At 49.4% G+C, this 20,991-nt stretch overlaps 1 protein-coding gene across 1 annotated transcript in view; it reads right to left on the minus strand.

Moving 5' to 3' along the window:
* ARSD (arylsulfatase D) overlaps window positions 1-20,615 on the minus strand; it is a 24,868-nt gene extending 4,253 nt beyond the window's left edge. Inside the window, exons 1-8 of the mRNA XM_042926561.1 lie at window positions 20,509-20,615; window positions 18,769-18,918; window positions 11,955-12,076; window positions 8,543-8,665; window positions 6,159-6,582; window positions 5,402-5,538; window positions 3,957-4,091; window positions 1,620-1,782 (exon numbers count right to left, since the gene is read on the minus strand). Of these exons, the coding sequence (XP_042782495.1) occupies window positions 1,620-1,782; window positions 3,957-4,091; window positions 5,402-5,538; window positions 6,159-6,582; window positions 8,543-8,665; window positions 11,955-12,076; window positions 18,769-18,918; window positions 20,509-20,552 (1,298 nt within the window). The 5' untranslated portion in view covers window positions 20,553-20,615. The remainder of the gene's footprint in view (window positions 1-1,619; window positions 1,783-3,956; window positions 4,092-5,401; window positions 5,539-6,158; window positions 6,583-8,542; window positions 8,666-11,954; window positions 12,077-18,768; window positions 18,919-20,508) is intronic.
* Window positions 20,616-20,991: the final 376 nt, after the last annotated feature.

Here is a 20,991-nt window from a genome sequence, read left to right on the forward strand (position 1 = left end):
ACAGGAAGGAATCAGACCAAGGTTGTTCGTGCAGTGTTGCACCTGCAAATGAAACGCCAAGCTTGGAGGGGGCCCCCGCTGAGGGCAAGGGAGACGAGCCATCTCCCCAGTATCGTGCAGATGGCAGGTTGCTGAGCGGAATGCATACTGTTTTTAGACACGAAGTCACTAAGTCGTGGGGTCACTTCTTCCACACAAAGTCATCTTAAATTCTGGCTAGACTGCCCAGGCCCCTGATTTGAGTATTAATGCAGCAGAATCATAACATAACATATTATGTTATGATTTAAAATCATAACATAACATAAACATGTTATGTTATGATTTAAAATCATAACAGATTCCAAGACATGTTGTCACATGTCTATAGGAGCTGGGTAGGGAAGCCAGTAACGGCCACGTGACCTGAAGTGTCTTCCTTACAAACAACTTATATTTTTAAAAAGTCCTTAATCTGGGAGCACCTGGGTGGCTCAGCCAGTTAAGCGACTGACTTCGGCTCAGGTCATGATCTCGCGGTTCATGAGTTCGAGACCCGCGTCAGGCTCTGTGCTGACAGCTCAGAGCCTGGAGCCTGCTTCAGATTCTTTGTCTCCCTCTCTTTCTGCCTCTCCTGCACTCACACTCTGTCTCTGTCTCTCTCTCTCAAAAATAAATATTAACAACAAAAAAAGTCCTTAATCTGAACTGAATGTAAAAATGGAGTTATTTTCCCTTTTATTTTAATTGTACCCTAGTTGTGATGGTTCCATCTTCTGTATCTACTTGGCTGGGTTATGGCGCCCAGGGATTTGGTGAGACACCAGCCTAAGGGTTACCATGAAAGCGTTTTTTTAGATACGGTTAACATCCACAGTCAGTGGACTTAGAGCAATGCAGAGCATCCTTGATAATGAGGGTGGGCCCCACCCAATCAGTTGAAGGAGAGTTTCAAGAAGGGAAGGATGCGTTCAGAATCTTGCCAAGAGCAAAGCCTGAGGTTTTCCAGAGAAGATGAAATTCCGCCTCAAGACTATGACACGGAAAATCTGGCTGCATTTCCAGCCTGTTGGCCCGACATGAGGATTTCAGCTGAACAGCCTCCACAGTTGCCTGAGCCAATTCCTTAAAATCAAAGTCTTACTTGATAAACCCACAGACACATACCTGCACATACTGTATTGGTTTTGCCCTTTTATTCAGAAGTGTTTATTTGTCGTCTTAAAATCAAATCATTGTGAAAAGATTTACTTTTTTGTTTTTACCCTGTATTAGCGTGAGCCTTTGGTAATGTGCAGATATCGAGGTCACAGCCTCATCCGCCTATGGGCAAGACTGCCTTTTCAGGAAATCATAGGGGGATGTTTTCCAACGGACTGACTTCTACTGCTTTAATCTCCCGATTGTTACAGTTATCAAATTCTACCCACTTGGCAAAACCGGTCAATGGACCCAATAGTGTATTTAATCATGTTTTCGAGAGTATGGTTATTTTGTGTTGTTAGGCTGACCCCTACCTTTGAGGACGTGAGAACCTTTTAAATGTTCTCACGTTGTGGTCGTTTTTCTCCCCCACGTGTGAAATAGTGCAAGGGTCGCTGTCAGGAACTGGGGAACAGAGGGTCTCATTGTACGTGTACCTGTCCTGGGGCACGTGGCCGCCCCCCAGCTCGACCACGGTGGGGAAGACATCCATCAGACTGGTGGGCTCGTGGATCACTCGGCCAGCTGGCAGCACCCCAGGCCACCGGAAGATCCCCGGGACGCGGATGCCGCCTTCCCAGCCCCCCATCCCTTTGCCACCTGTAAGGAAGTGCCATTAGGGTGGTCCAGGAGACGGTCTCATCCACACACACACCTGGGCACACCTAGTGTTTCCCTGGACACCTACGCCCATCAACGCACTCCGCGGCAGGCTGCGTTCCCCATAAATGGTTGTGGCAATAATTCCAGAACCTCGTCACTCCCCCACAGGCACGTGGAGTCTGTGAACTCTCTCCTTTTGATTCAGGGTGTCTTTGTGACCGCCAGAAAAAACGGGGTGTGCGATGCATGGCATCAGGGGCATAATGGCCCTGGAGTTTCACACCGTGTACGGCTGGTGACCCCTATCTTATTCCATCCTTTTTCCTTCCGGAAGGACTGGGAACTGGGTCTGGGACCACCGTCCCTCCCCCACCTCTCCTCCTTTCCCACCTGCTCACCACACCATCCACCTGTTCCTTTACCCCTTGCCTGGTTCTTCCTCATTTCTGGCGTGCCTGGCAATGAGCTGGGACCCAGCTTGGCTCTTGGGGAAACACGCGCAACTACGGAGCATTAGGGAACATGCTTACGTTGCCTAGGAACTCTGCATAGGGGAGTTAAAGCAATCTTGTGTTACAGAAGGAGAGTTTTACGAAGGGAAGGATGCGTTCAGAATCTCACTAAATAAAGGCTTCTTTGCCACAGTTCAGATTATAATGTGTTTCCTTTCATTTTCTGTCGCTGTGTGACGAGTGACTGAAAATCAGCGGCTTCACTCCTGTGTATCTGGTCCCGGTTCTGTATGCTGGGTTGGCGGGTATTCTGTTCCCGGTCCCACGGTCGGAATTCAAGGTTTCGGCGGTTTGTAGAACATACTACCGGGAACAGTGAGAATCTACTGTAAATGAACCTGCTACATCTTGGACATGTATACGGTCGATCAGAAGAAAAATCCATTTGCAAGGGATAGGAACCTATAAAGTCAACCCTCATTAGCCCCCAGAGTGGTGTTCTACAGAGCCGTCAAAAACACCCCATGAGCAAATACGAAACCCCAGCTCCCAGGAGTAATACAGGGCTCGGTTCCAGGGAGACTCTGGTCTCTATATTTTCATCAGTCAGTTGGTATATTTCTGTGCGTTTGGCTTAAACACACCTTACTGAATAGATACTGTGATTCATTGACATTGATGTCACAGCCAACAGCATTAGAACACATGTCTCGACCAAGCGGATCTAACACACTGATTTTCTCCATGAGGCACATCACAGGCTTCTTGCCCTCGGACACAGGGCACAGCCTTCAGCGCTATGGTTGGGAGCCATTTGAAGCAGCAAAGTCGCCAACAAAAAGCAAACAAAACCGCAAAAACGTGGCCACGAAAGAGACCTGTGTTCATAGTCTGAGAGACGAAATATAGGCACACGGTCGCCTCATCCAACCTTAACTGGGAATGTGTGTGTCAGGTGACCAGTATTTTCATTGCTCTTTCAATGACCACAAATTCATCATAAGTATTGATTTGGGGGCTACAGATAAATTTTAGCAAGCAGGAGAATTCATAAATATGGAATCCATGAATCACGTGGAGCGATTGTGTCAGACTTTAAAAAAAGTTATGATGGGCTAAGTATCGCATAATATAGTCAAATACAAGGATGCATATAATTAGGGTTATAGTTACTGTACTGTCTTTTATTTAGGATGGCATTTGTTTTGTCTTAATCATTTATTTGTATATCTCGCACTTCTACTAAAATGTAAACTCTTCATGGGAAGGTCAGGTGTCTTTTTTTCTCTCTCTTGGCGTCTGGTAAAATTTGGTGAATAGCTGCTACTCAAGAAATCCCCCTTTGAAAGCACACACTCTTGGGGTGCCCGGGGGGCTCAGTTGGTTGAGCATCTGAATCTTGACTTTGGCTCAGGTCATGATCCCAGGGTTGTGGGATTGAGCCCTGTGTTGGGCTCTGTGCATTGAGCGTGGAGCCTGCTTAGGATTCTCTCTCCCTCTGCCCCTCCCCTACTCACACTCTTTCTCTCACTTTCTCTAAAATAAAAAAATAAAAAAATAAAAATACAATGAGAGAAAGAAAGAAAGAAAGAAAGAAAGAAAGAAAGAAAGTGAGTACACACTCTTTCCCCCTTCTGCTTCTTCTCCAGTCTCCACTGCTGGGAGTCATTTGGTGGACCACGTATCTGCCTTTTCAGCCCCGATCTCCACTGGTCTCACCTCTGAATATTCCATTCCATCCCCCCAGCTGGCCGCGTTCGTCTCTTGCCTCCAAATGTCCTCCGTGATCAGAGGTAAAATACGTGAATGTCGTGTTTTTCAGACCGTTTTCTTCAATGGCCTGAAGGATTTCACCTTTAGGAAAAATGGAACATTTCAGGACAGAGCCAGTAATCCATCATCAGTGAATTCAACCCAAATTTCCCCATTCTTGCTAGAAAGCCCCCCAAAGTGGATTCTGCAGTCACCATAGACCATCATAATGCACGTTGTCAGAAAGGGTCAATGCCTATGAGATTATTCTGATGCCACAGGATTCAGAATCTTGCTTACAAAGGTATCACCAATGCAGAGAACATAATAAACACCCAAAGTCATAGAGTGTTCTGAACACGCATGGTTGGCACGCATACACGTGTCCATGATGAGTGCATGGGGGTGGCAACGTGGTGAGAAAAGGTTTGATGGGAGTCCCCTGTTGGGACACAAGGAAGCCAGACCTGTGAGGATCTATCTGTGGGTGTTGACACAGGGAGCCCAAGGCTTGGGAGTGCAGAGCCACGTACAAGCCATGTGCACATTTTATCCATGGAGACCGAACGTGCATCTAAAGCACTGAAAATGAAGATTTTAGAGCACATTGGCATGCGTAACAGTGGAAATGCAGAGTTTTAAAACATATTGTAATCCACCCTCCCATTTTGGGGTTGTTTGCCTCTTAACTTGGTGTACCACATCACTATGTTTCTCCCAGGACATCCCTCAGAGCCTGCAAGGATTTAGATGTCTACGTCTTTCTGAGAATCTCTATACAGTTGACACTAAGTGTGATACGCCGTGTATCGGCTACACTCCAAAGTGAAAACAAATAGAATCTACAGTCTCACTGGATCTGTCCGGACTTTCTCGAGGCCACAGGAGGAAAGCTGTGTTGGTCTGTTGTCCTGAACAACAGTGTTCTTGCTTCACTTTCGGTAATGTCTCACGATGGCTTTAAATAACGCACTTCATGGAAGGATGATTTTGTGCAGAAGCAGACTGAGGAATCAGAAGTGCTGAAGGAGCACGTGAATGATATGGGGACGTTTCTCTCTCTTCTTTGCTTTTTTCATTATTCTTTTTAAAAATTCTTTTTTGATGTTCATTCATTTTTGAGAGATGGAGAGAGACAGAGTGTGAGTGGGGGAGGGGCAGAGGGAGAGGGAGACACAGAATCCGAAGCGGGCTCCAGGCTCTGAGCTATCAGCACAGAGCCCAATGCAGAGCTTGAACTCACAAACCATGAGATCATGACCTGAGATGAAGTCAGATGCTTAACTACTGAGCCACCCAGGTGCCCCGTTATTCTTTATTGCAACCGGGTTAACAGTGAGATGGCCCATGTGTTTTCCAAACTTGAGCAGTGACTCCAAGAGTGAATGAGGCTCAGGTGTGCATTGACTTACCTACCAGCCAATCCATCTCCTCAACGTTGTCGCCATATAAGCCGTGCTGGCTTTTCCCGAGAAACTGTTTTGTGGTGACCAGGGGGATGTGCACATGTAGCAAGGACACAAAGAGGAGAAATGGCCCGTGCTTATTTCTGAAAGCAGAGAAACACCCTTCAGACACGATGGCACCTATTTTGACATTATTCGATCCACCTGAGCCCCTGAAAACCATCTCCCCATTGAGGCTGGTTGAGGAAATCCCAAAGATGATAAAAAGACTCAGGTGCTCTGAGAAGTCACCTCTTCTTTCAAATGTGGTGTTTTTGGTGCTCCTGGGTGGCTCAGTCGGTTAAGCGTCTGACTCTTTTTTTTTTTAATTTTTTTTTTCAAAGTTTTTTATTTATTTTTGGGACAGAGAGAGACAGAGCATGAACGGGGGAGGGGCAGAGAGAGGGAGACACAGAATCGGAAACAGGCTCCAGGCTCCAAGCCATCAGCCCAGAGCCCGACGCGGGGCTCGAACTCACGGACTGCGAGATCGTGACCTGGCTGAAGTCGGACGCTTAACCGACTGATCCACCCAGGCGCCCCAAGCGTCTGACTCTTGATTTCAGCTCGGGTCATGATCTCATGGTTCATGGGTTCGAGCCCCACGTCGGACTCTGGGCTGACAGTGCGGACCCTGCTTGGTATTCTCTCTTTCTCTCCCTCCTTCTCTCAAAATAAATAAATAAACTTAAAACAATAAAATCAAAGGTGATGGTTTTATTACCTTTCAATATAGGAAACTGCCTCCTGTAGCATGAGATGCGCAGTTCTTTCCAAAACCATGGGCTGCTCTGTGACGTCATGGTTTCTCATCAGGATACAGTTCCAACGACGCACAAACCCGAAGCTGGCATACCAGGAGACAAAAAAGAGGAAGACGAGGCTGGCCGCACCCAGGACGGCTTTCCAGGGCACGGAGATTAACCCGCAAATCTTGCCAAGAGCAACGGTCAGCACTCCCAATGCCGCCACCTGGGTGTAAAACCACAGCCTCGCTCTCGTGCTGGCGTCCACTTCCGGGGGCCTGCCTGGGTCACAGTCATTCACAAGCGTGAAAGGCATGCCATAGAAATAGTCAAATCCGTGGTTCAGTGGGTGGTGGCAGTGGTCAGTGCGGGATTCACAATTTACGCCCTGGTGCCATTTCCCTGAAAATGAGAGCAGGGCCTTAGAGAAGAACATACAAATAAGGTGCTCCGTCTGATACGAATCACCTTCTCAATAATTTGGATGTTCTGATGAAAAAAGATGGTATGCAACCAGCAAAACTTGAACGAGAAAAGCAACATAATAGGAGCGCCTGGGTGGCTCAGTCGGTTAAGTGTCCGACTTTGGCTCAGGTCACGATCTCATGGTTCATGGGTTTGAGCCCCACGTTGGGCTCTGTGCTGACAGCTCGGAGCCCGGAACCAGCTTCGGATTCTACGTCTCCCTCTCTCTCTGACCCTCCCCTACTCGTGCTCTGTCTCGGTCTCTCTCTCTTTCTCAAAAATAAACATTAAAAAAAATTTTTTTTAAAGAAAGGCACACAATAGAAATTCAAAATAGAAAGGGAAGAAATGAACTCATTCGATATTGGGGTATTTTTAAATGGGTGCGTTACACTTTGCAAACAGTAATGAACATTACAAATACTCATGACGGTTATCAAGAGATTAAAGGTTTAAGATTTTCCGGACTGTGTGGAAGTATAAGTTTGTCACCCTGGACTATCCTATTAAATAACTCACATAATATCATTTACTGCTATTTCTTACTTAGAAGACAGCCGCTTGATAACAGGAGTTGGTTCTTGCAAAATCTCGAGACCGAGTAGAAGTAACCATCTCACTCCACCAACCAGTAAGCAAGAAATGCTTATAATAGATTTTTTCCCAAAGGCAAGAACTTTTGACAACAATATCATTGAGATGGAACGTGAGTAAGCCCGTATATCAAATTCCAGCAGGATATGCAAGAATTGGGTTCTCTATGGGCACTTTAAAAAAAAAAAAGTTTAACATTTATTCATTTTGAGAGACAGAGGGAAACAGAGCATGAGCGGGGGAGGGGCAGAGAGAGAGGGAGACAATCCAAAGTAGGCTCCAGGCTCTGAGCTGTCAGCACAGAGCCTGACGTGGGGCTCAAACTCACGAACCGCGAGATCATGACCTAAGCTGAAGTCAGACGCTTAGCCGACTGAGCCACCCAAGCGCCCGTCTATGGGCACTTTCTATTTCATTTACTCCAGACCTTCAACCACCTTAAATTTAGCTACAAAACAGGATAGAAAAGGCTGCAAAGTACTATTTGCCATAATTTCCAAGCGCACAGGGTACACCGGGTCCTTGCCCTGTTGCTCCCTCCCTTGACTCACAAAGTGTCTTCAGAACCTATAGGAATGGGTTCTAACTCCAAGCCCGGGTATCTTCCTTTATTCCCCTGCTTTCATTTAAGGCAGCAAAAAAGTTCGAACAGGGTGAAGGTGGTGGAGACGAAGAGTGTCCAGGAGGGTCTCCACCTCTCATGCTGTCAAGAACAGCCTTCTCTAAATATAGATGGCACGTGTGCACCAGAAGAGGCACAGAAGGAACCGGTACACAGGTCTGCAATTCTAGTCAACACAAAATAAATCTACTTTTCCAGTTCTGGGGTCAGGGACACTGATCCAATGGTGGTGAGTTGCTAATGGAAAGTTCTAGTCAATTTGGGTCGCTAAGAAGTTTTGCTCCATTTCTTGGGAGTGAAAAGAGAAAGCTGATAGTGTGGATGTGCAACGAGTCCTTGAAAATGTCCCCGAAGATGTGATATGCTATGTTCTGAATGTCTGTGTCGCCCCCAGATTGCTACATGGAGACCAGAAAAGTCATGGGTGCCGGGAAGCAGGTGCCTATGAGAACAGCCCCGAATGTAGAAGCTGGGGATGGAGGAAAGAGGGCCACCTCCCAAGAGATTGAGTGAAAAACTGCCTGTCAATAACAGAAGTTCCAACGGTGTGGCAAACCCAAGAGAGATCAGAAGGGTCCAGCCCCCGATTTTGGTTCTGACACACGACTTTTTTTTTCCCGCCTTGTAGGGAAACAGGTTCTCTTGATGGTTGGTCTTCCTGTTCACTAACGATATGAGTACCTATGAGGCCGGTTGCATAACCTTGTTGCTGCAGGATTCTTGCAAACGTGGTTTCATTCTCGGGGAGTCCACCCGATCCCCCGTTCCACTGGAGGGCGCGGTACCCATCATGGGCTTCCATGCCTGTGGAACAGAGCAGACAGCAAGTGCTCACTCTCCCTTGACTACAGCAGGGCTTCTCACCTGGGGAGGAGCCTGGCCCACACCAGTGGACTCGTCGCCGTGCCTGGGCTTGGCCTGGGTGTCACAATTGTGAGAGGGGTGATACTGGCATCTGGTGGGTGGAAAATACCCTACGGTGCCCAGGACGCCCCCACCACAGAGAATTATCTTGCCCCAAAGTCAGCAGTCCTGAGATTGAGAAACCCTGCCTTACCATGAGAGATTCAGTTTATCTATCTATCCATCTATCATCTATCTGTGTATCTATCCACCATTTATTGATCCATCTATCCATCCATCATATCTATCTATCTATCTATCTATCTATCTATCTATTATCTATCATCCATCCATCATATCTCTCTATCCATCCATCATATCTATCTATCTATCTATCCATCCATCCATCATATCTATCTATCTATCTATTATCTATCATCCATCCATCATATCTCTCTATCCATCCATCATATCTATCTATCTATCTATCCATCCATCCATCATATCTATCTATCTATCTATCTATCTATCTATCTATTATCTATCATCCATCCATCATATCTCTCTATCCATCCATCATATCTATCTATCTATATATATATCTATCTATCTACCTACCTATCCATCCATCTATCATCTGTGTATCTATCCATCACTTATCCATCCATCCATATCCATCATTTATCCATCCATCCATATCCATCACTTATCCATCCATCCATCCATCCATCCATCTATCATCTATCTGTGTATCTATCCATCACTTATCCATCCATCATATCTATCTATCTATCTATCTATCTATCTATCTATTCACCCATCCTTCCATCCATCCATTCATCTGTTTCTGTTTCTGTCATCTATCAATCCATCTATCTACTCATCCATCCATTTGTCCATCTGTCTGTCTATCTGTATCATCTATCTACCTTACTCTCCATCTATCAATCTATTATCTATCTATCTATCTATCTATCTATCTATCTATCTATTTATCTATCTATCTATCTATCATCTGTCCATTCATCATATCTATTTACCCATCATACTTATCTATCTATCTATCTATCTATCTATCCATCCATCATCTATCTATCAATGTATGTATCTATTATCTATCATCCATCCATCCATCCTATCTTACGTATCTACCTATCATATCTATCTATCCATCTTATCTATCTATCCATCCATCCCTATTTCTATCTATCTATCTATCTATCTATCTATCTATCCATCACACTTATCTATCTATCTATCTATCTATCTATCTATCTATCTAGTATCTATCATCCATCCATCATATCTATCTATCCATCCATCATATCTATCTATCTATCTATCTATCTATCTATCTATCTATCTATTTATCTATCATCTGTCCATTCATCATATCTATCTATCCATCCTATCTATCTATCTATCTATCCATCCATCACACTTATCCATCTATCTATCTATCTATCTATCTATCTATCTATCTATTATCTATCATCCACCCATCATATCTCTCTATCCATCCATCATATCTATCTATCTATCTATCTATCTATCTATCATCCATCCATCCTATCTATCCATCTATCTTGCCTATCTACCTATCCTATCTATCCATCTTATCTGTCTATCCATCCATCCATCCTTATTTCACTCTCTCTATCTATCTATCCATCTATCCATTCATCATATCTATCTATCTATCTATCTATCTATCTATCCATTCATTATATCTATCCATTCATCATATCTATCTATCTATCTATCTATCTATCTATCTATCCATCATATCTATGTTTCTATCTTTCTATCTATCCATCATATCTATCTGTCTATATCTATCTATCTATCTATCTATCTATCTATCCATCCATCCATCCATCATATTTATCTATCTATCCATCACCCAACATATATTCTATCTATCCATCCATCCATCCACCCATCCATACATCATATCTATCTATCTATCTATCTATCTATCTATCTATCTATCATCTTTCCATGATCTATGTCAGTGTTTCCAACCAAAGACAATTCTGCCCCCCAGAGAATACTTGGCAATGCCTGAAGGTATTTTTGGTTGTCACAATTTGGTGGGGAAAGTGAGTGCTACTAGCTTCTAGCATGTGGAGACCCGACCCCTAATCACACAGAATGTGACTATGTTTGAAGATAAGGTTTTAAAGAGGTAAAATGAAGTCAGTAGAGTGGGCCCTGATCCCATAGGACTGGTGTCCTTTTAAGAAAAGAAGATGAGAACACAGACACGCACAGAGGGACGACCACATGAGGACACAGGGAGAACATGGTGTCTGCACGCTGAGAAGAGAGGCCTCAGGAGGAAGCAGCCTCAGCCCCACCTGCTTTTTGGACTCCCAGTCTCCAGGACTGGAGAGAAAATTCATCTCTTTTGTTTAGGCTGCCACACCTGTGGCGTTCCATGTGGCATCTCAAACAGCCTAATACAACAATATTCCAATACGTGAATATACCAGGTTATTAACCCACTCTTCTGCTGGTGAACTGTCTCCGTGTTTGCATCTTACAAACAGTGCTGCTGTGAACGTTCTCATTCCATCTTTTGTAGAACATGTCTGTGTGTCCATATTGGGCACATACTCAGGAACTGCTGGGTCACAGGGTACGCATGCATTTAGCTTAAGCAGACACTGAGAATCAAATCAGGGCCCCTTCCTACATCCTTGAAGTTCATCACACCAACCTCTTCCTTGTCCTTTTCTGACCCTGACCCTCTTGCTTCCCCCTTATAAGGACCTTTGTCATGACACTGGACACCTGGATAATCTAAGATAGCTTTCCCATCTCAAGATCCTTGATTTAATCCTATCTCCAAAGTCCCCTTTGCCATGTAAAGGAACATTCGTCACTTCTGGGATTTACAATGTGGGATCTTTGGAGACCCTCATTCAGCCCCCTATACACTCACCCAGAGCCTGTCTGAAATCATGACTCCACATCAAGATTGACTAAAATATTTAGACAACTAAACACAATGTCAAACATAGTCAACTACCCTTGGAGAGTTTCAGCCTTTGAATTCCCAGTCAACCCAATCATTGCATGACTATATAAAACACAGTATTCTTCATGTAATTACAAGGTGATGCCTCTGCAGATTATATTTGCACCGTTTTCCCTGGATCTCAAGCATCGCTAATAATATTGAAGATGAGAAATGAGTGGCGGTAGGTAGACATACCCCTTTCTCGATTGTCCCAACAACACCGACCTGATCTGAAGGAGTGTCTCCCCGTGAGGAAGGAAGATCTGCTCGGGGTGCACAGGGGGGCGGCTGCCAAGTGCTGGGTGAGCCTCACGCCTTCCTCTGCAAGCCGGTTGATATTGGGTGTCCTGAGCAAACCACACAGACAATCACTGTCAGGACGGGGACATGCATTCAGCTTATGGGGATCCATGCACTGGAAAGTACTGGCAGAGTGCATTTCTATAGGTTTTAGAAGTAGTTGCATATGGTGTCTTGCAGAGGCAGATGGACCCACCCCCAAAACAACCAGCATGAGCACATGCACTGAGTACTGCTTGCTATAAAAGATGCGGGGCCCTTGTCCTGGGGTCCTCAGCTGGAGCCCAACCCACTGCCTGTATATCCAACATCTGAGCCCACTGTGTCACCAGAGGGTCTTGGGGGTCAGGAACAAGCTTCCCCTGATACCCATTGCTGCTCTGTGAGCATGCTCTGTTCCACATACAGGAAATGGTCTTCCCAATCGAATGGGGACAAAGTGCCCCTTTCCTGCCTAGACCACCAAGTTTTTGCACAGATGGGTTATAAATAGCAGAGAGCAAGTGGATTAGAGAGAGAGGACGACATGAAGACCAAGGTCCACTGGCTGGAACAGAATCTGCAAAAGCCAATACCTAAAACTTCCTTATGGGCAAGTGGTCCAAAAGCCAATGACCTCTAGGTGAAAGGGACCTTTGGACAGTATTGGAGGCATGGGTGGAGGACTTCCTAGCTGAGATGAAGATTATTGGTGGAGGATTCTGGGAGTCGAGTGTGGTCCACAACCATTATCTACAGGGGAGAAGAGCCTCTAAAGTTCCCTGTTCACCCAACGCTACAGGAGGATCAGGCTGAAGTGACTGTGGCTTTGTTGAGGGGGAATGGGCAGCCCCGGGCTGAGTCATGGCACTAATGGGCGCTATTTTCTTGTACATAAGGCACACCCCAAGCCCTGTGACACTGACTGCTTGCTAGTGGGGGGTTCCAGGTGTCCCAGAGTGTCTGTGTCCATAGGTTGTATGGACAGAGGATAGAAACAAGATGAGCTGTGAAGGAACAAGAGGTCAACTGAAGGACCTCTCTGAGTTGGTGGGCGTCCCAAAGTCCTAGTGTGGGTTTTCAGCTTCAAGAACGTGAGACGAATCAAGACCACCACCGTGACCATCCTCTGAATGCTGCACTAACTAAATACCTTTCTTTCTAACTCGAATGGTGTTTCACCTTTTGAAGAACACATTTTTAGTTTTACTTTTGCTTTTGTTTCGGTCCCTTTGATTGAACATGGTACATGTTGTCTGAAAAAAAAAACATGAAAAATTAAATGTATTCGTCAAAACCCTCAAAGCCACTGAAGCATAAAGGTAAGGGCAGGAGGATCGTTTTCAAAAGATGTTCGTTGTTAAGGTGTAAACTTCTGAGCTGGTATAGTAATATAACCATATGATGATTTTGGGGGTCATTACAGTGAAAAGCTGCATTTTTGGACACCCTGTGTTATCTTTAGCCCTGGCGATTTCTCGGCCAATGGAGCGATCTCCCCGTTTGCGTGGAGACAAGCAAAGTTTGCAGGTTGAACCCCTCACCCTTGGTCATGGAGCTAGAAAGTGCCAAAGGAGGGCTTAATGCCAAATCTGTTTGACTTAAAAAAAAAATCCAGAGTGTGCCGTACTGGGCATTGTGACTCAAGCATCTTAGATATCGGGGGTCACATCTTGTATGAGTCACGGATTATCTGATCGTTTACAACCACCCATCCACTTTGTGACCGTGGCAGCCTTTTTCCTGATCGCTTTGTTCCTGTTCGAAGCCAAGGAGTGCCCCTCACCCTCTTGTGTGTAAGCTGATACCTGAGCTCCATCAGCTGTGACTTCCAGGCCCTCCCTGCCTTCCCAGAAACCACAGGGGAAGCTCAGACACCTGCTCCTCAGGGCAACTGCTGGGGCCCTGCCAAGCCTCTGTTTCCAAAGAACAGCTGTGTCAGTGTCATTCAAGATAGTTCTGGCTGCTTTTGACTCATATTTTAATTGCAACCAACTGAGATATAACTGTTGTTGTTAAAAAGCACCCATTCTGTACTCATGCTGGTTGTTTTCAATAACCCAATTATAGAAATTTACTTTTCTTTCTTTTCTTTTTTTTTTTTTTTGGCTCAGCTATGAACATGATTTGCAAGGGGCTTATAGGATTCTACCAATTAAATACAATTTTGTTAGCATTGACCTATTTTTCACAGTTGGCAAAAAGTTCTCTCCAGTTTGATATCCCAAAGTCCAACTATGTATATATTATCTACAAATTTATGTATCATTTATCTATCCATCCTTCATCCATCTTTCCATCCATCTATCCATCCATCCACCAATTTTCCATCCATCCATCCATCCATCCATCCATCCATTCATCCTTCTATCCACCTGATGAGGGAGCATAAGGCTAACTGAGACTCGGCACACAGCTCCCTGCCCGGGTGGGACATGTGTGACGTTCCTCAGACACCCCTTGATGCTCAAAAACAAAGTAAAGGAAAGAAAACAAATGGTTAACTGATCGAGATCACAGTCATGCAAGACAGGAGTCTTGATCAACTTAAAAATGTCTTAGTACATTACAAGAAAAAGGCAACCCTATCAATAGCCTCATCTCCAGAACCCTATAGACTGTTTCCTGGAGTCCCAATATCACCCTCCCCTCCATCATGATGTAGGGAACAAAGGCAAGAAGGAAATGGTAGATATAATGACATTTCCTTATAACCTACAGCCCATTGACAGATACTTGAGGTAAGTACAGAGTAGAACATTTCTCCAGGAAACCCCTACCTCCCAATGTTAACGCCTTACTAGAGGAAAAACCACCTTAACTTGACAATAGCAAGGTCTCAGCTATCTTAGGAGTCCTCTTTAGCATATCAAAGTCCTTCTGGAGGCCTCCCTTTGCTTTTACCTCCCCCAACTCCATAGTATATAACCAGTCACTCTTCACAACCCCAGTACAGCTCTTTCTGTGGGTCCTGTCCTGTGCTTTAATAAAATCACATTTTTGCACCAAAGATGTCTCAAGAATTCTTTGTTAGCCATTGGCTCTGGACCCCACCATCACTCCAGAATCCCATAACATCTCTTCCTCCCTCCATCCACCTTTCCTTCCATCCATCCATCCATCCATCCATGTATCCACCCACCCATCCATCCCTCCATCCATCCAGCCAGCCATCTGTCCATCCATCCATCTATCCATCCATCTATCCATCACATCCAGCCAGCCAGCCAGCCAGCCATTCAGTCCGTCCATCCATCCATCCATCCCATCCAGCCAGCCAGCCAGCTATTCAGTCTCTCCATCCATCCATCCACCAATTTTCCATCCATCCATCCATCCATCCATCCAACCTTCCTTCCATCCATCAATCATTTGTCTGTCTATCTCTTTTCTATCAAGTATTTATCTCTTACACATGTCTTTATGTTGTGGAACAGAATGTAAAACACTATGGGTTTCAACCTCAGCATGGAAATCTTCTCCTGCAGAATGTCATTCCTTCACTTGTTAAAAGATAACCTTAAAACAGGAAAAATGCTTATATATATGTGTGTGTATATATGTATATAAAAGTTGATTGCCAAATACAGTCTTACAGTATTACTCTCAAACGCCTTTCATTTTTTACACATCCTTTTTCTTTTAACTAGGTATTCTGAAGCCGGGGTGGGGTCACAGAGCCAGTCCTGGGACTCCCTCTTCTGTCCTGACCTCCTGTGCCCCCTCAGTGCCTACACACTCATTACACACCTCGTGGGTTCTCAACGTCCCTTTCTCACGAGGCCAAGTGTCTGGGATATTGCGTTGCCACCACTGAGTGTCCTGTACGCAGCGAGGGAGAACCGGTGTTTCGAACAGGCAGAAGTGAGTCTGGACGCACCTCTCTACGGGGTCCTCAAGGTCTGCTCCGTTATTCAGAGATACTTCGGAGTTTCATGGTTTGGAACAAAGGTCAGCCCACTATGGCCAAATCTGGCCCTAGCTCTGTTTTTAGGGGTCCCCGTGGAGCTAAGAACTTTTTAAGATGTGTCACGAGTTGGAAAAAATGAAAAGGGAAGAAGGGAGGGTGTGAAACACAGATCCGGTGTGGCCCACACAAGGTACCGGAGTGCTGTGTGGCTGACCCCTGATTTAGAACGCGAGCATCTTCTAGCGTATTTAGACACGCGCACCGAACGCCGAGGCGGCTGGAAAGAATGATATGGGGCTGATTTACTACCGGAGGGAGAATGGCCTTGTGCCAGATGGGTTGGAGGGATTTCATCGCAAATCACTCAACAATGAAGCGAAGGAATGGAACCACGTCGCCGTGAACCCAATGACAGTTTCTCTACATCGTGTGGTTCTTACACAAAAGTTAAGTCTTCTAGGGGCGCCGGGGTGGCTCCATTGGTTCAGCCACCCCGGCGCCCCTAGAAGACTTAACTTTTGTGTAAGAGGTTGGAGGCCCAACTCTTGATGTCAGCTCAGGTCATGATCTCACAGTCCGTGAGTTCGAGCCCACATTTCGTACAGACGGACCTGGAGGGGCACGGCCCCCATGTCTGCAAGAGAACATCTTTGGGGGCGAATCCCAGGGTCTGGGTACTTTTGTTAATTAGTTTCTTTTTTTTAAATATATTTTTAAGTTTATTCATTTTGAGAGAGAGAGAGTGCGTAAGCAATGGAGGAGTCCAACGCAAGACTCGAACTCACCAACTGTGAGATGACCACCTGAGCCGCAATCAAGAGTCGGATGCTTAACAGACTGAACCGACCAATTTCTTCATGGCGGTTTTCTGAGCCCCAAACCCGCAGGCCACAGAAGGTCCCGAGGGGTTAGGGATGCATCGTATGAATTCCGGGGGCCACGATTCAGTCCATCACGGGAGGGGGGGACGATGGTTAAGAGAAAACAAAGGGTTCCCTGGGGGCATGAAACTGTCCTAAACTGGTTCGTGCCGATGGATGCCCATCTCTGAAGATCCGGAAGCCAATGAATTGTCCACGTTCAGTGGCTGAATCGTCTGCCCTGCGCGGGCTCCGCGTGGGAAAGAAGCATGAACACAGGGGTTTCTCCTGGTGCTGGACAGGCCGCTCGGAAAGAGGGTGGCCCCGGTCTGTGTAGGTCAGCCCTAAGGTGGGCACCTACTGCAAGGCGGACGTGTGTGAATCTGCGGGTGGCGGTCGTCCTCAAGGAAATGCTCACGGAAGGAGATGCTTTCTTCCCTTTTGTCCTTCTGCACGGAGCCAAGCAGGCAAACGTGCCCCTGGGAGCACGCACACCCTGCCGTGGATGAACCACAGCCCCGGGGCAGATCGGCCCAGTCCTAATCCCCAGTGTTTATTTGTGAATAGGAATTTACCCTGGAGTGGGGACTTGAGAGATGTAACTAGTTAAGGATCTGAGATGAGCTCATCCTGGATGAGGGTGGGCCCTGAATCCAATGACAGGTGTCCTTGTAAGAGTCAGAAGAGAGACACAGACACAGAGGAGAAGCCGCGTGAAGGTGGAGGCAGAGACGGGAGGGACGCGGCCACGAGCCTAGGGATGCCTGGAGCCCCAGAAGCTGGAAGAGGCAGGAAGGACCCTCCCCTGAAGCCTTGAGAGAGAGTGTGGTCCTGCCCCCCTGGATCTCAGGGGCCCTGCCCTGCCTGGATCTCAGTGGCCCTTCCCTGCCTGGATCTCAGCGGCCCTGCCCTGCCTGGATCTCAGGGGCCCTGCCCTCCCTGGATCTCAGCGCCCTGCCCCTCCTGGATCTCAGCGGCCCTGCCCTGCCTGGATCGCAGCAACCCTTCCCTGGGTGGATCTCAGTGGTCCTGACCCTCCTGGGTCTCAGTGGTCCTGCCCCTCCTGGATCTCAGGGGTCCTGCCCTGCCTGGATCTCAGCGGCCCTGCCCTGCCTGGATCTCAGGGGTCCTGCCCCTCCTGGGTTCAGTGGTCTTGCCTGGGTCTCCGTGGCCCTTGCCTGCCTGGATCTCAGTAGTCCTGCCCCTCCTGCATCTGAGGGGCCCTGCCCTGCTTGGATCTCAGTGGCCCTGCCCTGCCTGGGTCTCAGCGGCCCTGCCCCTCCTGGATATCAGTGGCCCTGCCCTGCTTGGGTCTCAGTGGCCCTGCCCTGCCTGGATCTCAGTGGCCCTGCCCTGCCTGGGTCTCAGTGGCCCTGCCCTGCCTGGATCTCAGTGGCCCTTCCCTGCCTGGATCTCAGTGGCCCTTCCCTGCCTGGATCTCAGTGGCCCTTCCCTGCCTGGATCTCAGTGGCCCTGCCCTGCCTGGGTCTCAGAGGCCCTGCCCTGCCTGGGTCTCAGTGGCCTTGCCCTGCCTGGATCTCAGCGACCCTTCCCTGCCTGGATCTCAACAGCCCTGCCCTGCTTGGATCTCAGGGGTCCGGCCCTGCCTGGATCTCAGCAGCCCTGCCCTGCCTGGATCTCAGCAGCCCTGCCCTTCCTGGATCTCAGCAGTCCTGCCTTGCCTGGGTCTCCACAGTCCTGTCCTGCCTGGATCTCAGCAGTCTGGTCTCCCGGATGGAGAGAGAATACAGTCCTGTTGTCTAAAGTTCCTCCTTTAGGAAGGAGGCAGCCCTAGGACAGGAATACACCCACTCACCCGAGTGCCGTGTTGTTTGAAAAGTTTGGGATCCTGCTTCCCTGTGTAAAAGCAATTTTTCAGTGTTCAGATCTGATGCTCTAAGGAATCACCACTATAGGCAGATTTTAAATACATCATTTGGCCAAATACACCCCCCACCACACAGGCAAACACAACAGCTGGACTGGGTACCTCAGGGTATTGTTTCCATAGCAACCAAGATCCCCAATGCCAAGATCATCTGCCATTATCAGTAGAATGTTGGGTTTAGAGGCATTTGCTGCTTGGAACCCCGAAGTCCTCAGAAGCAAACTGAGACCGAGTAGAACCCACCAAGAGTCCCTGGAGACAGAAACAAAAGGCGAAAATTAGGGGTTGGGACTGGGAGGGTTAGGGGAGTGACATTTCAAAGCAGGCTGCTGGGGAGGCTCGAGCATCTGCACCAAATTAGGATTCATCCCAAGGGCCTGCATCTGGGCCCTGGGTTCCTTTCGTCCTTGCTTTGTAACTCCCCCCCCCCCCAGAACACTTGAACTCGCTGGGGTCTGGTTGTGAAAGTTAGGGTCTGCCCGAGTGAGGTTTCTTCCCGTGAATTAACCCAGGCCCGTCCTGCCAACCCCTTGGTAATGAGGCCACTTCTGCGAGGTTCTTTCTAAAGGACTTGCGTTCAGGGCCTCGCCTTCCAGCCTTTCAGGGTGCCAAGCGGGCCCGGGTGCGCCAGGCGTCCCACAAACGACCCCGCAGGAGGGAGAGGGTCTAGGCAGAGGGAGCGCGACCGGACGCAGGCGGAGCAGGGAAGGGGCGGGCCCGGCGCGTCTTAGAGGGCGGCGTGGGGGGGGGGGGGGGGACACACGGTAGCGCGCGGGCTGGGGACCCGCGAGGACTGGGCCTGTGTCGCGTTGGGGGTGGGGACACGGGTGCGCGCGGGCTGGGGACCCGCGAGGACTGGGCCTGTGTCGCGTTGGGGGTGGGGACACGGGTGCGCGCGGGCTGGGGACCCGCGAGGACTGGGCCTGTGTCGCGTTGGGGGTGGGGACACGGGTGCGCGCGGGCTGGGGACCCGCGAGGACTGGGCCTGTGTCGCGTTGGGGGTGGGGACACGGGTGCGCGCGGGCTGGGGACCCGCGAGGACTGGGCCTGTGTCGCGTTGGGGGTGGGGACAGACGCCTGCGCGAGGGCTGGGGACGGGGCGGGACCGAGCAGGAGGGAGGAAGCGGCGCCCTGAGCGGGGCGGGGACTGGGGTTTGGACCGGACGTGTGTCCGAGGGGGGAGGGTGCCGCCGTGCTGGGGCGGGGGGCGGGGGGCGGGAACGGAACAGGGTGGGGGATGGGCCGTGGCCTGGGGTGCCAAGGGGCTGTGCTCGGTGGGGACGCCGCCCGGCTGTTGGGGGGGTAAGAGACCCAAGGGGGGGGGGGGTGGGACCTGTCTCTGCCGTTTGGGGACAAGGCCGCGCTCCGGGGGTACGGGAGGGCTTTGGGGGGAAAGGGGGGTACTCGGGGCCCAGGGGGGTGTCCCAGGCAGTGGGGCTGGGGGACACGGCCGCGCTCCGGGGGTAGGAGAGGGCTTTGGGGGGGAAGGGGGGTACTCGGGGCCCAGGGGGGTGTCCCAGGCAGTGGGGGTGGGGGCACGGCCGGCCGCGCTCTGTCGGGGCGTGGCCTGTGGGACCCTCTGGGTGTTCCCTAGCCTCTCGAGGCCCCTCCCTCCCCTCCCCTCCCCTCCCGGCGTCTTGTGGCCTCCCCCCGACCCCCCAATAAGGCTGGCTCTCGGGTCCAGCAGCCGACAGCCGGCGGGAGGGGCCTCCAGCTGCGTTTTGGAGGCGCACCCCCGTCCGGCCCGCCCGCCCGGCCCCGGACTCGCGCTCGCCCAAGTGCACCCCCTCCCCAGCGCCCCCATCTCCGCCCCGAGTGGCCGCGTCCCCGGGCCCCGCGCACCTGGCAGCGGGCGCGGCGCGTCCCCTCCGAGCCCCGGGTCCCATGGCCGCGCGCGGGCCGGGCGCGCAGGACCTTGTCCCCAGCCTGCCCCTGCGGGGACCCGCCCCGGCAGCTGAGCCCTCCGGGGAGCAGGGCCGCGCCCCGCCCCAACCCGCTTGATCCGCAGGCGCCCGGGGGCCTCCGGGAATTGATCTCGGAAACAGGTTTTCCGGGGTCCCGGCCGCCTCCGGGCGGACACTCCCCGGAGACTGGGGTGCAGGAGGGGAGGGGATGGTTCCTCCTGGCTGGGCCTGGGCACGGGGAGCCTCCGGCAGGCCTCGGCCAGCGACCCCCGCTTTCCAGCGAGTTCCGGAAAGGTCTGGGGACTGACGTGCGGGCAGGCAGGCAGGCAGGATGTGAATGCCAGGGTCCTGGACGCAGACTCCTACTCTGTGTCCAAGTTTGGGGGGGGGTGGTGGTGTGGAGAATGTGAGCGGGGCTACT

Source organism: Panthera leo, chromosome Y (genome assembly GCF_018350215.1).
Source record: "Panthera leo isolate Ple1 chromosome Y, P.leo_Ple1_pat1.1, whole genome shotgun sequence".
In the NCBI taxonomy this organism is placed as follows: domain Eukaryota; kingdom Metazoa; phylum Chordata; class Mammalia; order Carnivora; family Felidae; genus Panthera; species Panthera leo.